General features: G+C 53.7%; 1 protein-coding gene across 2 annotated transcripts in view; it reads left to right on the top strand.

Moving 5' to 3' along the window:
• The first annotated feature begins 1,030 nt into the window (after nucleotides 1–1,030).
• The window catches only part of RAMP1 (receptor activity modifying protein 1), a 51,377-nt gene continuing 39,089 nt past the window's right edge, over nucleotides 1,031–13,318 (top strand). The window contains exon 1 of one of the 2 annotated variants that reach the window (XM_082396087.1): nucleotides 1,031–1,049. Coding sequence is in view for 1 of the 2 variants with exons in the window: in XM_082396088.1 (XP_082252214.1) it covers nucleotides 1,494–1,545 (52 nt within the window). In the remaining variant the exon portion in view is untranslated. Of the gene's footprint in view, nucleotides 1,050–1,391; nucleotides 1,546–13,318 lie in introns of those variants that run through there. The other variant, XM_082396088.1, reaches the window with a different exon arrangement.

Genomic DNA, 13,318 nt, shown 5'->3' with positions numbered 1-13,318 from the left:
TGTTCCTCACTAGATCCACCAACTGAAGCGCAGGACCTGCCTTGTTTACGCAGCACAGTCTTGCACACAGTTGGGACTCAGATGTTTCTTAAATGAATAAAGTGAGAGAGGCCAGGCCACCCACTGGGGTGTATCCTCCTAAGGTCTGGGAAGAGGGGCTACTCAAGAGCGCATGTGGCCTCCGCCACCATCTGACACAGACCCCTATCGGGACACTTGGGACCCCCCAGGTTGTAGGCATGCTGGCCCTGAGTGCCCTCCCAACCACCTGGCTGTCAGCTGCCTCCTGTTCTCTGAGCTGACAGCAGGTGGCCCTGTTGCCTTTCACTCAGCAGAGGGAAGTGCTGAGTCCGCCCACACGGGCTGACCACAGGGTCCTGCACTAGGCACTCTGCTACGTGTATGAAGCTTCAGCCGCAAAGATGTGAGTTGCTCTCGGGGTAGTGATTCTTCCTCCTCCCTAGGGCAGTGGCTGATTCCTTAGCATGAGCATAAGTTTACTCAATTGCTCAGAGTTCTTGGAATAGTTTGTCGCAAGAAGCAACCACTGCAAGGTGAATCCAGCCACCAGAAGAGCTTGGAGAGCCCAGGTCAGCTCAGCTATGCTGGGCTGATGCCTCCCAGGTCAGGTCTGAGCAAGCAAGCTGGGGAAATCTGCGCTTTCTCAGGCTTCCCGGGGCTCTCATGTGTCACCCTAGGGAGCCCTTCTCTTTTTACACAAGTTCAGAGTCAGAACGAGGCCTTCCCAGCCTCCTCTGCCTCTCACCACCCATTCTAGGCAGCAAGTCCACCAGGGCCACCTTTCTGTGCCCCCAAGAGCCCTCTTCCCTCCAGCCTCAGGGCCTCCGTGCACCGCCTCCCCTGCGCCCGCACCCTCTTCCTCATCTTGTCTTTCCAGTTCCTCATTGGACCTATGGGTCCTTTTTTGGTTACTGAGTCTCCCCAGGCCCCGGGACTGGTTTTCTCCTCTCAGGATCCCCAGTGCCTGCACCTTGGGAGAGGTGGATGGGCAAGGGTGGCCTTGGCCTTTTGCAAAGCAGACCCCCGAGGTAGGAGTGGGCGGTTGTAACCCAGGGAGAGGAGGAGGGATGGTGCCCGGGTTGACATGGAGATGCCCTGTCTAGAAGAGCCGCCCTAGTTAATCAAGTGTCTTGTTTGTCAAACACTTCAGGAGCGTCCCCCGGAGCCCGGGTGTGCGCTCGCCCGGGAAGGGTCCCGGCGCCGCGCTCGCTCCGCGCTCTCAGGGCTACTCGCCGAGGGCCGGGTCGCCTCCCAGGTTCAGCCTCGGCCCCGGCGCCCCGGCCGGCAGGTGCTGGCGAGCCCGGCTCCCCCGCTGTCGGCCGTCCCTTTGGGTCCCGGCGCCCCCCATCCCCGGCGGGCCACACTGCCGCCGCCTCCGCCCGCTCCGCTCCGCTCCCGCCTCCGCCCCCGGCGCGCCGCCCGGCGGGCTCAGTCCTCGGCGGGGCGCGCGGCGGGCGGACTCGGCTGCGGACATGGCCCGGGGCCTGCGCGGCCTCCCGCGGCGCGGCCTCTGGCTGCTCCTGGGTGAGTAGGGCGGGGGTCCCGGCCACCCCGGCTCCGGCTCGGGACGGGGCCGCGGGCGGCGCCTCCCTCGGGGGAAGGGGCGGCTTCGGAGGCGTCGCGGGCTCTGGAGCGGCGGGCGCTTCCCCCCCACCCCGGCCCCACGGGAGCGCTCGGCTCAGGAGGAAACGGCGGCCGCGCGGCCCCCTTCCCGCACCTCTGCTCCCGGCTCTGCGCTGCGGGTGCGGCCGTTTCAGGGTTTCGGAATCAGACCACGGGCCGTTTACCTAGAAAATTAGTTAAAACTGAAAATCTGACTCTGTCACGGCCAGCAGTTGCTGATGTGCCAATAAGCCTCCTTTGCAGATGTTCTTTGTCCTCTTCGGGGACATCTCCACAGCTTGTTGTTGTTTGTTGTTGACTTGTCACTTCTGGCTAATAGAAGTTCAAAGAGGGACCCTTGGTGAGGTGGCGGGACACGCTCGGCTTTCTGTTTTGAGAGACTGTAGATGGAAACCCCGTGGTGACAGGAACCTGCACCAGCCTTAGCAAAATTTCACGAGAAATTGTCATCTTCACTTCCCTGTCCACAATGTTTTCACAAAATGCTAAGCAACCTTCCTAAACTGCTTTAACTGCTGGACTCATTTCGTGTATTTAGTTAGTTACCTTTTAATAAAAACTAAATAGGTCTTTTAGAGTGAAAGAATCCAGTAGCCCTGGGAAACCTGAGTCCTGGCTGCCGAACAGATGATGCCGGTCTGAAGCACCTGCCGCGAGGTGCCCCTCCGTGAAGGGGTGACACCACACTGCTTTGTAGCTGCTGGAGAAGCAGCTTGGGGCCGTGGGGCTTGTCTGGGACGAGAGGGGCTGCAATTCCAATCTCCCTATTCGCCAAGGAGTGTTGGATCTGCCTAAAACCCTTAGTATCTGCTTCAGTAGAGTGTAATCTGAAAGCTGATCTTGCCACATAAGTGTTTTGGCTGAAGCTATGTGAAAAGCCCAGTCTTTTTTTTTTTTTTTTTAATAAATTTATTTATTTTATTTATTTTTGGCCGTGTTGGGTCTTCGTTGCTGCACACAGTCTTTCTCTAGTTGTGGCGAGCGGGGGCAACTCTTCGTTGCGGTGCGCGGGCTTCTCATTGCTGTGGCTTTTTGTTGCAGAGCACAGGATCTAGGCGCGCAGGCTTCAGTAGTTGCAGCACGCAGCCTCAGTAGTTGTGGCTCACGGGCTCTAGAGCTCAGGCTCAGTAGTTGTGGTGCACAGGCTTAGTTGCTCCGCGGCATGTGGGATCTTCCCAGACCAGGGCTCGAACCCGTGTCCCCTGCATTGGCAGGCATATTCTCAACCACTGTGCCACCAGGGAAGCCCAGCCCAGTCTTATAATAATATTATTCTCTTCTTTTGCATTAGGATCTATGAGCTTGACGTGGAACTTACTGTTTTAGTTTCCTAAGAAATGAACATTTCTGTTTTAGCAAGTTAGAGAGCCAGGTTGGCTCATTTCTTAAACGTAAATAAACAAATAAATGTTCTTTACTGCTGTCCAGAAACTGCACCCTCTAAAGCTTGTATAAATAAAACACTATTTCACGGTCACATATAAAGACCTTCCTTGTTTACCAAGAAAATAATACATGTTCTGGTGGAAGTTCAAAATCCTAGAATCTTAACATTATTCTGAAAGGTCTGGCTAATGTTATATCTTGGAAAAAGAAACACAACTTTATGAGGTTATCCGTTAATTAGTGTCATTGGAGCCCAGCGGTAATTAGAAGAATTACAGGAGCACACAGTTTTCTTCCCAAGTGGTGACGTGAGCTAGATCTCCTTGGTGATGAAGATTTTGCTACCCAGAAAAGCAAGGTGGCACTTCTTGTTTTTCATCAATCAGAAAAGAAGGGCATTTCCAGGGGGCCCAGAGTTAGTCTATGATGACTTCATTGTAAGCTGTTTTTATGAGTCCGCCTTTACTCAGGAGGGCTGGCTGACACTGTCCTCTACGAACTCATCTGTCATCTGTCCTGGGAAACACGCACCTTCCCTGGCATGCTGGGGGCGGTTGGAGGTTTTCTTGCAAGGCCGCTATATTTATTGAAATATGTGAGTCCGTATAAATGGAAGTATAACTGTTTGGAACCGACCGGGGCATCACAGGAAATGCAGTCGACGTGACTACTGCAGATTACCGTGCTGTTTTACGTCTGGAGGCGGTTCTAATCCTGGAGTCCAAGTCGGAAGGATTCTTTTTGCTAATCGACCTGGTGTGTTTGTTTCTTACCCTCTCTGTTCTGTTCAGGTGCAGGGAGAAGTTTCTGGGTTTTGTCTTCCTTCCACAGGCGCGTGCCAGTCGGAGTGCGTAGTATCAGTCCCGGGCCAGGGCTGTTGAGAGATGTTTGTGCCCTCATTGGAAGTGGCGGGAGCAACACGTCAAGGAAATGTTGTAGGTGGAATCCTTACTTAAGGCAAATAGCTAGTTCAGAAAGTCTGTTCCTCCTGATTTTTTTCTCCCAGAATGAAGCAGTTTCACAGCTTCTACTCAGAAGTGCTGTCTGGCAGAGTGTGCGATGTGGGCGCCCCATGTGGTGTGAATTCCAGTGAAGATGCTGAGCTGCCGACCCTGCAGCCCCGCGGGTTTGGCCACCAGCATCCCACTCCTTCGGGCACAGAGCCCGTCTCTCCCGAGGTCCACCTGGCACGGAGGGCTCCCCACTCAGTGGGCCCTGGCCCCAGCCCGCCCCCCAGGATCATCTCAGGGAGGAGCACGGGACCCAGGCTGAGCAATCCGTCTTCTCCTGGAGCCTTCTGACTCTCTCCTCTCGGCTGGATGTGAGTGCCAGGTGCCAGATCCCATCCCAGGAACCTAGGGGGACTAGGAGTGGGGCACCTGTCCAAGCCGACAGAGGCAGACCAGACCTCTCCTGACTGAGCCTAGATTGAGCCCCGAGAGGTGAACTTCTCAATCCTGTAACCCCATCACATCTGAGCCAGGCGTGTCCCTTGCAGAACAGTGCCTGATATGTGGCAGAGGCTCACGGGGCTCTGAGAAGGGCACACGCCTGAGGGCAGTGGGATCCCTGCCCAAGAGCCTCTTGCTCTGCTGGAGACTCCGGGAAGACCCGAGGAGGAGGCACTGCAGCCTTAGGAGGGGTGAAGGGGAGATGGGGCGGCTGCTGTGGCCTTAGCACCTACCCTGGCCCTGTGCCCGCCCGCCCCTGCTCTGCACTTTCTTCCTGGCAAATGGAGAAAAACACGATGCTGATGGGGCTCGGTCCTGTCCCCAGGCCCCAGCCACCAGCCCTCCACACACACACACACACACACACACACACACACACACACACACACAACACACACGGAGCCCCTAAAGGGATGTCCTTGGCACCAGCCCTCCCTGCTCCAGGATGGATGACCTTGGGTCTGGGTAACATTTCTAGAGAACGTGTTTGTTCTTAGCGAGGAGGGTTATGTCAACACGGCGGCAAGAGGAGGCTCCCAACCTAAACAAGAACTTATTCTTTGTAACATAATGACGGTATTGTTGTCGGTGGAGAAAAAAGTTTTTTCCCTAAGATTGTTTTATTTTAGTATTTTCTTTGACATTGAAAGACATCACTTCAGTCATCGTTCAAAACACAGACTCTAAGCAGCTTCACTGGAGCAGGATCCACTGCCAAGTCTCGGCAGGGGAGCAGGGGACCCCGTGGGCCCGAGCGTCGCATCACAGCCAATCCGTTCTTATTTATTCCTCATTAGGCCTCACAGTGTCTCCTTTATTTCCCTCCACGATTGCGCCCTCCCTCCCGGGTGCAGTTCCCACGGTCGATTCTGTGGGACCAGAGACCTGGCCCGCATCCCTCTGCCCTCCGCGGCCAAGCCGGGCGGCGCCCACCCTGCTCCCCGGGGCTCTGCACCCCGACACCCGACAGGCTCACCAGGAAGGGTTCTCCTGAGCCAGACCTCACCTGGGAGGCCCAAAGGCAGCAATTTACCCAGCAAATGACTGAATGATAACGCCTGCCTTACTGTCACAGACTCAGGCCAATTGTCGGCTGGAATGAAAGCAGTTCACGTATCACATAGCAAACCCGTGTTCCGGGGGAAGAGGCCTGAAAGGCGTAGTCAGGTAACAGAAACTTGGTGACACTGACACCCCAGGTTGGTCCTCTCCGCATGTGACTTTATTGCCTCCAGAAGATTCCAGGGTCCATTTGCGAGAGGAAGGATGGCTGCGGGCTGGGCGGAGGAGCAGATAAGGGAGCATCGGGGAGGCACTAGTTTCTCCTGGTAACTTCTACCTGGTGCAGAGCACAAGTGGGCCCCAGGGTGTCAGGCCTGGAAGGGGCTTCTAGTAGGTAGAAGCCAGGGGTGCCGCTACACAGCCTAGTGCTGGGGGCTGCCCGCTGCAGCCCCACACGAAGAAGGGTCCAGCACAAAACGCCCATGGTGCCAAGGCTGAGAAGCCGTGCTCCCGTTGAGCCACGAACGCGAAGGGTGCCATCTGCAGAAAGAAGTAAGCCGCGGGCGGCGGGGTCCCTGATCTCAAGCCCCAGGGAGTCGGGAAGAGCTCTCCAGAGCACAAGAACAGTTATGCAAAGGCCTTGGTTCTTGGAACTTTCCAGAAGCCTTTGTGATGGAAGCATGAGGGGAAGAGGGCTTTGAGCCAAGCTACAGGAGGACCCGATCCTCTGGGCCAAGGGGAGCAGTTCAGATTTCATTGCAAGGGCAACGGGCAGACCTGGAGGATATTAAACGCGGTGACGAGATGGAACACATGGTTTAAAGAGCCCTGGGCTGCTGTGCCGGAGCCCAGCGGGGGCTGGGCGGGGGCTGGGCGTGGGAGACAGGGCAAGGGAAGGTGGGGCTGAGCTGGAAAGAGTGGAGAGGCTCCAGAGGGTTCCACAGGTGGACAGAGGGCTCGGGCGTGGGAAGGGAGGCAGCAGCGAGGAATGCAGAACAGCTGGGCACCTGGCGGGCAGAGGCCGGACAGCTGCAGCATCACAGCCGAGGCTTCCAGGAAGTCACAGGGCCCCCAGTTAAATTCCGTGTCAGTGAAGCGACAAAGCGTTTTAGTATAAGAGTGTCTCAAGCAATATTTGGGACATACTTATACTAAAAAGAACTCGTTTACCTGCCATTCAAGTTTAACTGGGCGTCCTGTAGTTTTATTTGCTAAAGCTGGCGTCCCTATCCACAGCAGCCACGTTGGGTGACACGTCCCCTTGGACACTCAGGGATGGTGGCAAGTAGGCAGGTGTCTGCAGGGCACAGAAGAAGTGTGGCTGGGAGAGACGTCTGGGGCGGCATCCGTGTCAAGATGGTGTGAGAGCCTCGGATAGAAGGGATGGCCCCGGGGGTGTGGATGCAGGTGGGGCGCAGGCTCCCGAGGGAGGCCCGGGAGGGGAGGCCGAGGCCGAGGAGAGGCTGAGACAGAGACTGGGAGGGCAGTTGGCGGGGGCGAGTGTGGAAGAGGTGACAGCTAGTGCAACCTGGAGAAGGTCAGGTCCTCTGAGAAGATGCAGAGAGGGCTCAACCAGAGTGCGTGCCTACTGAGGGTTTCCTCCAGCGTGCCAGGGTTTTAGACATGCAGATCTTTGATTCATCTGGAATGTCTGCTGATTTTCTAGCTAAATGGCTGTTGGGATTTGAATGGTGATTGCCCTGATTTGTTGATTGATCTGGGAGGATTTTAACAAGACCACCTGTTCAGGAAACAGCAGTCTGTCCTCCACCCCACCCACAGGATTCCTTTTCTCCTGCAGATTACTTGTTCAGTTTCTAGAAATCTTGTGTTTTTTGGCTGCTACTATGACTGGGATATCTCCCCCAATTTATCTTCTATCTGGTCGTTGCTGGAACATAAGCTCCTTTTTTGTGCATTTGTTTTACGCTTGGCCGTCTTGGTGCGCGTGGTGGTTTCTAACAGTGCCAGCTTCTTGTTTTGTTTTCGTTCTTCTCCCCCTTGGCTTTTTCAGATAGATCATTAGATCATCTGTAAGGACGGGTGATCACCTCCTCCCCATGTTGACCCTCTTGGTTCCCTGCTCCAGCTGGGTTGGAGGGTGACTCTCTGCTGAGTAGGGGGTGTGGCCGCAGCTGCCTCCCTTCATTCCTGGCTGAGGGCAACAGGGCCTCAAACCTTCAGTCTTTCTCCTTTGGGCAAGATGCTTTTTTAATTTTATTTTATCTTTGCTAGGGACGGGGAGGGGAAGGGATAGAGAATGAGTCTCCTTTCCATGTGTGAAATACTCTTTTATGATGTTAAGGAAGAATCATTTCGTCCTTGGCAGCATGCAGAGGTCTGAATTCCCTCCTTGAGGGGAGGGCTGCTGGCACTGGGGAAATGGGGCCCCAGGTGGAGAGGGGGTTCGCCAGTGTGAATCTTCCTGCATTTCTGGGATGAATGGAGTGTTCCTTGGGTCCTTGTGCTGCCTTTCAGCAGACTTGGGAGTCTGTTGCCCACTGCCTATTCTGAGTTATGCTTTGCTATTCCTAAGTGAGAGTGCTCTGCACTTTCTTTGATGGGTTTTATTAACAGCACTGGGGTTTCTTCCCAAAAGAGGTCCTCCAGGACCTGAAGGATCTTCATTTTCACTTGCAGAACCATCGAGTGGGGCCCTGTTTGGCAGGGAAGATAACTGAGAACGTTTTCAGTGTCTTTCATGGGTCTTGGTCCTCTTGGGTTTCCTATTTCTTATGGTGATAATGTTTCACATTTTCCTGTGAACTTGTCCATTTTATCCAATATATCATTAATATAGGTACGTATCTTATTTTTCTATTTCCCACTGTATCTGTGGACATATGTTTGCCATTTCTGGTCCAGTGTTGTGAATTGGCATTTTCCTGTCATCTCTCGATCAGAAGAGACAGTGATTTATCTCTGTTATTAGACCCCTCCCCTACCCCCAGAAGAAGCAGTTCGTTTCCCTTGAATGCCAAATCCATTTGTTTTTGTTCTCCCTTTTTCAGGAATGAAACTTGTTCTTGGGCATCATGGCTGCATCCCCTGAGTTTCTTTCTGTCTTGTGCCCGTTGTTAATATTTTCTTGATTTTCTGTCTTTGTGGGTTTTATATCCTCTTAAAATATGACTTATTTGGAAGCAAGTTTTTAACAATCCCAGTGACTCAGCCTTTTGGTTTCTCCCCCGACACTGTGGTCAGGCAGCAGTCGTAGACCACCACCACCACGGCTTAGTGTGCGTGAAGGCATCCTTCTGGGCCTCGCAGAATTTCCCTTTTGTAAAAGGCCCCTAAACCCACAAGAAGAGTGTGGAGTTTTGTTTGTTTGTTTGTCTTTTGGCTGTGCTGAGCAGCTTGCAGGATCCTAGTTCCCCGACCAGGGATCAAACCCCGGGCCCTCAGCAGCGCAAGCACCGAGTCCTAACCCCTGGACCGCCAGGGAACTCCCAAGTGTGGAGTTTTTATGTGTTGATTCTAGCCATCATCTTAAACTATATTATGTACGTATCCTTCCTCATCGTAGCCCCCCAGCTGTGTCAGGGCTGTGAGAGCTGTGCTTCAGCCCCACGCTGCTTCTCTGACTCAGTTTTCTGCCGCTGAGTTCCCGCACGCTCTGTGCCACTGGGACAGAGCGGAATTCACACACCTAATCCCTGCCAGCCACGTCCACGTGAGGGGTTCTTATAGCATAACCTTCTGTGTCCTCTTTATTGTTTTTTTAATTTTATTTTTTTACTTTTAATTGTGGTAGAATACATATAAAATTGACCATCTTAACCATTTTAAGTTACAGTTCTGTGGCATTGAGGCTATTCACATTGTCCTGCAGTCATTGGCACCATCCACCTCCAGAACTTTTACATCTTCCCAAAACGTTGCTCTGCCCATGAAGCACTAACTCCCCATCCCCTTCCCCCAGCCCCTGGCAACCACCTTTCTACTTTCTGTCTCTCTGATTCTGACTCCTGTAAGTACCTCACGTGAATTGGAATCATATAGTATTTGTCTTTTTGTGACTGGCTTCTTTCACTTAGCATAGTGTCTTCAAGGTTCATTCATGCTATGGCATGTGTCACAATTTCCTTCTTTTTTAAGGCGGAATAATGTTCCCTCCTGTGTATATACCACATTTTGTTTATCCATTCATCTATTGATGACACCTGGATTGCGTCCACCTTCTGGCTATTGTGAATAACGCTGCTATGAACACAGGTGTGCAAGTATCTCTTAGAGACCCTGTTTTCAATTTTCTTGAGTAAATACCCAGAAGTGGAATTGCTGGATCATATGGTAGTTCTATGTTTACTATTTTGAGGAACTGCTATACTGTTTTCCACAGTAACTGCCATTTTACAGTCCCACCAACGGTGCACAAGGGTTCTGACTTCTCCACATCCTCACCAGCACTTGTTCTTTCCTGGTTTTTTGATGGTAGCTGTCCTGATGGGTGTGGGATGCCCTTTATTTCTTTCCAGGTGGAATTCAACTTTGTCAGGGATGATACTGTGCTTTATTATTTTTTGGTCTTACATTTGTGTGACTCCACTGCCCACCTTTTGGATGTTATTCTGCATCACTTAGGTGTTTGATCTGATTTAGCATCCTATTTTCTCGTGGATTCAGGGGACACATTGACAGGTCCTCCCACATCCAGCACAGAGCAGGCACTTCAAGGAGGGGAGGGAGGAGGAGAAGCAGCATCCCTGGGCCAGAGCAAGGGGCCGGTGGGTCTGCAGGCTGACCACAAGGATCAAAATCAGGCGACAGTCAGGAGAATCTTCTAGGTGAGGGCTTCGTTGGAGCAAGTTGCTGCTTGAGGGGGAAATGGAAGGGCCCTGGTCCTCCTCTCTCTCAGCCCTTGACTGGCTGCTCAGAGGGTGGCAAGGGCGGGAATTCCTCTTGCCAGGTATGGAGAGCATCCTGGGACAGGGGGCGAGCTGGACCAGCTGACCTCCTGCAGAGAGAGGGCGTTAGGTGGAACAGAGACAGGAGAGGAAGAGCTCAGGGGAAGCCGAGGGGCTTTCGCTCTAGAGGAAGTTCAGTGTGACGGAGCCTGGCAGTGGGGAGACGCCCAGGGGCCACGTGGGGAATGCTGGAGGGACCACGGCACCCACTCAGGGGCTGGCACAGGGGCCCTCCGGCCCCCCAACGATGGAGCGTGGTGACCGATGGAGCCGGTTCAGGAGAACCCGACTCGCGGGCGGCAGGAATGGGCACTCGGATGGGCTGGGGAGCTCCTCGCTTGGGCCCCAGGCTCTCCATCCTCTGGAGAGGTCGTCTCCAGGCTCTCGTGGCCCAGCCCCTGTCGGTAAGGTCGCTGGGACGTGCTTCTCCAGTCGCTGTGCGGCGATTCATCTGCGTGTCAGAAAATCATGCAAAGGTAGACTCCCTTAACAAGTGAGATGTTGAAGTTAGTTTCTAAAATCATGAAAATCCTTTTGCTTTCCTCTGAGGGCACCGCGTGTTCCTTAAGGACACCAGTGATTTTAGTGGGAGCAATGGGCTTGAGTCGGCTGTACCTGCTCAGATAGAAAGTGCTGGTCCCCTGGGACTAGGAGGCCCCGGTGCCGGGAGGAGAGGCAGCTCGGCCGTTGGCCCTTGGCTTGACCTCGTGTTCTTCGGGGCACCTACACATGGCCAGGCATCCATCTCGTGGGACTCCCACCTCTCCAGTGAGACCCCTCCAGGCCGCTCATGGGGAGGTGGCCCTGGGGAAGCCAGCCTGCAGAGGTGACTTGGTTCGAGGCTCTCAAAGCCTCAGCGGACATCGATCATCTATAGCCTTTGGGGCTGCTTTCAGGGTCTCTGGCACTGAGGTGGCCACCCTCACCATCTCTCCCACGTGGTCTGAGATGAGCATGCCAGGGGTTGCACCCCAGCTCCATCACTCCTGGGCTGTGTGACTCTGAGCAGGTTGCCTACCCTCTCAGGGCCCCTCTGTCCCCATGTGTAAAATGGGAGAATAATACCTGCCCTGTTGATTACTTGCAAGGATTAAATAAGCTAATGCCCGTAGAGGGCTTAGGACAGGAGCTGGCCACGTGAGCTGCAGTTGTCACCACCCTCGATGGGGCTTTCCCAGCATGTGACAGTGGGAGGGGAAGTAGCAGGCCTTTTGCAATTGATGTGTAACCGATCTAGAGCCTGATCTGCATTCTATCCATTTATACCAACTTGCTTTCAAAGAGAATACAGACAGTGGCTCTTGATAGACACACAGGTACCTTAAGGCACCAAAATATGACCTGGTATCACATTACGCAGTCCCCAAAACCCTCCAGAAGGGGATGAAATCAACAGAGTATTTAAGCAGGGAGGAGAGAGAAGCATCTCACAAGATGCTGGCTGAGGACAGGTTGAGGCCCAAACCACTCTGCGCTTTCTAGAAGCCAGAACAGACCTGGAAAGTTAAGAGAGCTGTCCCTGGCCAGGAGTGCGGTGTGCTCCAGCACATCTGCTCCTTCAGTGAGTGTGCCGTCAGCCAGAAGCCTGCTGAGGGCCGGCGCTGGGTGTGCAGGAGACGCAGTCTCCGAGGCGCCGCGGTGGCTAACCAAGGGTTAGGAGACGGCGCGATGCACGGTCAGAGACGGCTCTGTGCTGAGCAGGGCAGAGGAGGTGATGGTTCGCTGGGCCTTGAGGGTTGAGTAGGAGATTTTACTGGACACACAGAGTTCTTGTTTTTTCATTTTGTCGTTTGGGTTTTTGTTTTCTTTTTCCAGAGTAGACTGAGAAAGGCTGAAGGTAACATGTTCAAACCAAGTTCTGTTTACATCATCCTCTGGGGCATTCACTGACAGGCCAGGCATGTAGCTGCCTGGGCATTTGGCTCCCAAGTGGCTGTACCCAGGAGAGTCCTGGAAGTGGGTGGTTTTCACCCTGCTGGCCCTAGCTGGGTGAGCAAAAAGTGATTCAGCAAGAACATGACGAGCAAGGATTTTTCCGATAGCTATTAGGAAAAGGTCTGGACAGAATACAGAGAGAATATTTTAGAAATTATACTTTTAACCTGTGGAAAATGTAGAAAAGCATAAAGCAGAAAATAAAGATCATCTGTAATTACACCACTCAGAGATAAGCCACTGTTGACATTCCCTTCAGATTTATTGTTTTTATTGAGGTCTAATTGACATAGAATAAACTGAATATGTTTAAAGTGTATCATTTGGAAGGTTCTGGCATAGGTATACACCCCCGTGGACTCAAGACCGTGAGCATGTATATCCGTCACCTCCAGAAGTGTCCCATGCCTTTGTCCCCTCCCCCTCCTGCCCCCTCCCATCACCCCTGCTGGGCCCTGGGGTCAGGCTGGCACTTCCTGTGAGTCGCTAAGGGCCCCTCAGTTTGCAAATCCACAGGGAGGGCCACTCGTCTTGAGGTGGGGTTGATTCTGTGAACACGTCTTCTGGAAGCCAGCCCTGTTTGCCCACGTGGTGTGGGATGTTCCCATTTCACAGAGAAAGAAACTGTGGCCGAGAGGTGGCGAGGCCTCCTCTGGGCCTGGCCTGGGGGTGGGGGTGGGCAGTGTGCTGGGGGCCCTGGAGGCTCACGGGCTCTGAATTCAGCCCCCAGCCGGTCACTCTGACGAGCAGGCCCCCCAGCAGGTGCCCTTCCCTCGGCTTACCTCCCACCGGTCACCCCAGCTCTGGGAGGACCATGTGAGTCTGCGGCTCCATCTCTGCAAACGTGGGGTGGGATGAGTGGCAGCGGGATGGGCCCGTCCCGCAGACGTGCAGCCACAGGCCAAGGGCCCAGGCATGAAATGAGACCTATCAGGTCCTCACTTCTGGGCCCTCATCTCTCGTTAGAAAACCCAAATGCCCCAGAGCCCCGAG

Source organism: Balaenoptera borealis, assembly GCF_965194805.1.
Source record: "Balaenoptera borealis genome assembly, chromosome: 6".
NCBI classification, from domain to species: domain Eukaryota; kingdom Metazoa; phylum Chordata; class Mammalia; order Artiodactyla; family Balaenopteridae; genus Balaenoptera; species Balaenoptera borealis.
The sequence above is the reverse complement of the archived record's forward strand: the minus strand, read 5'-3'. Positions and strand labels throughout refer to the sequence as shown.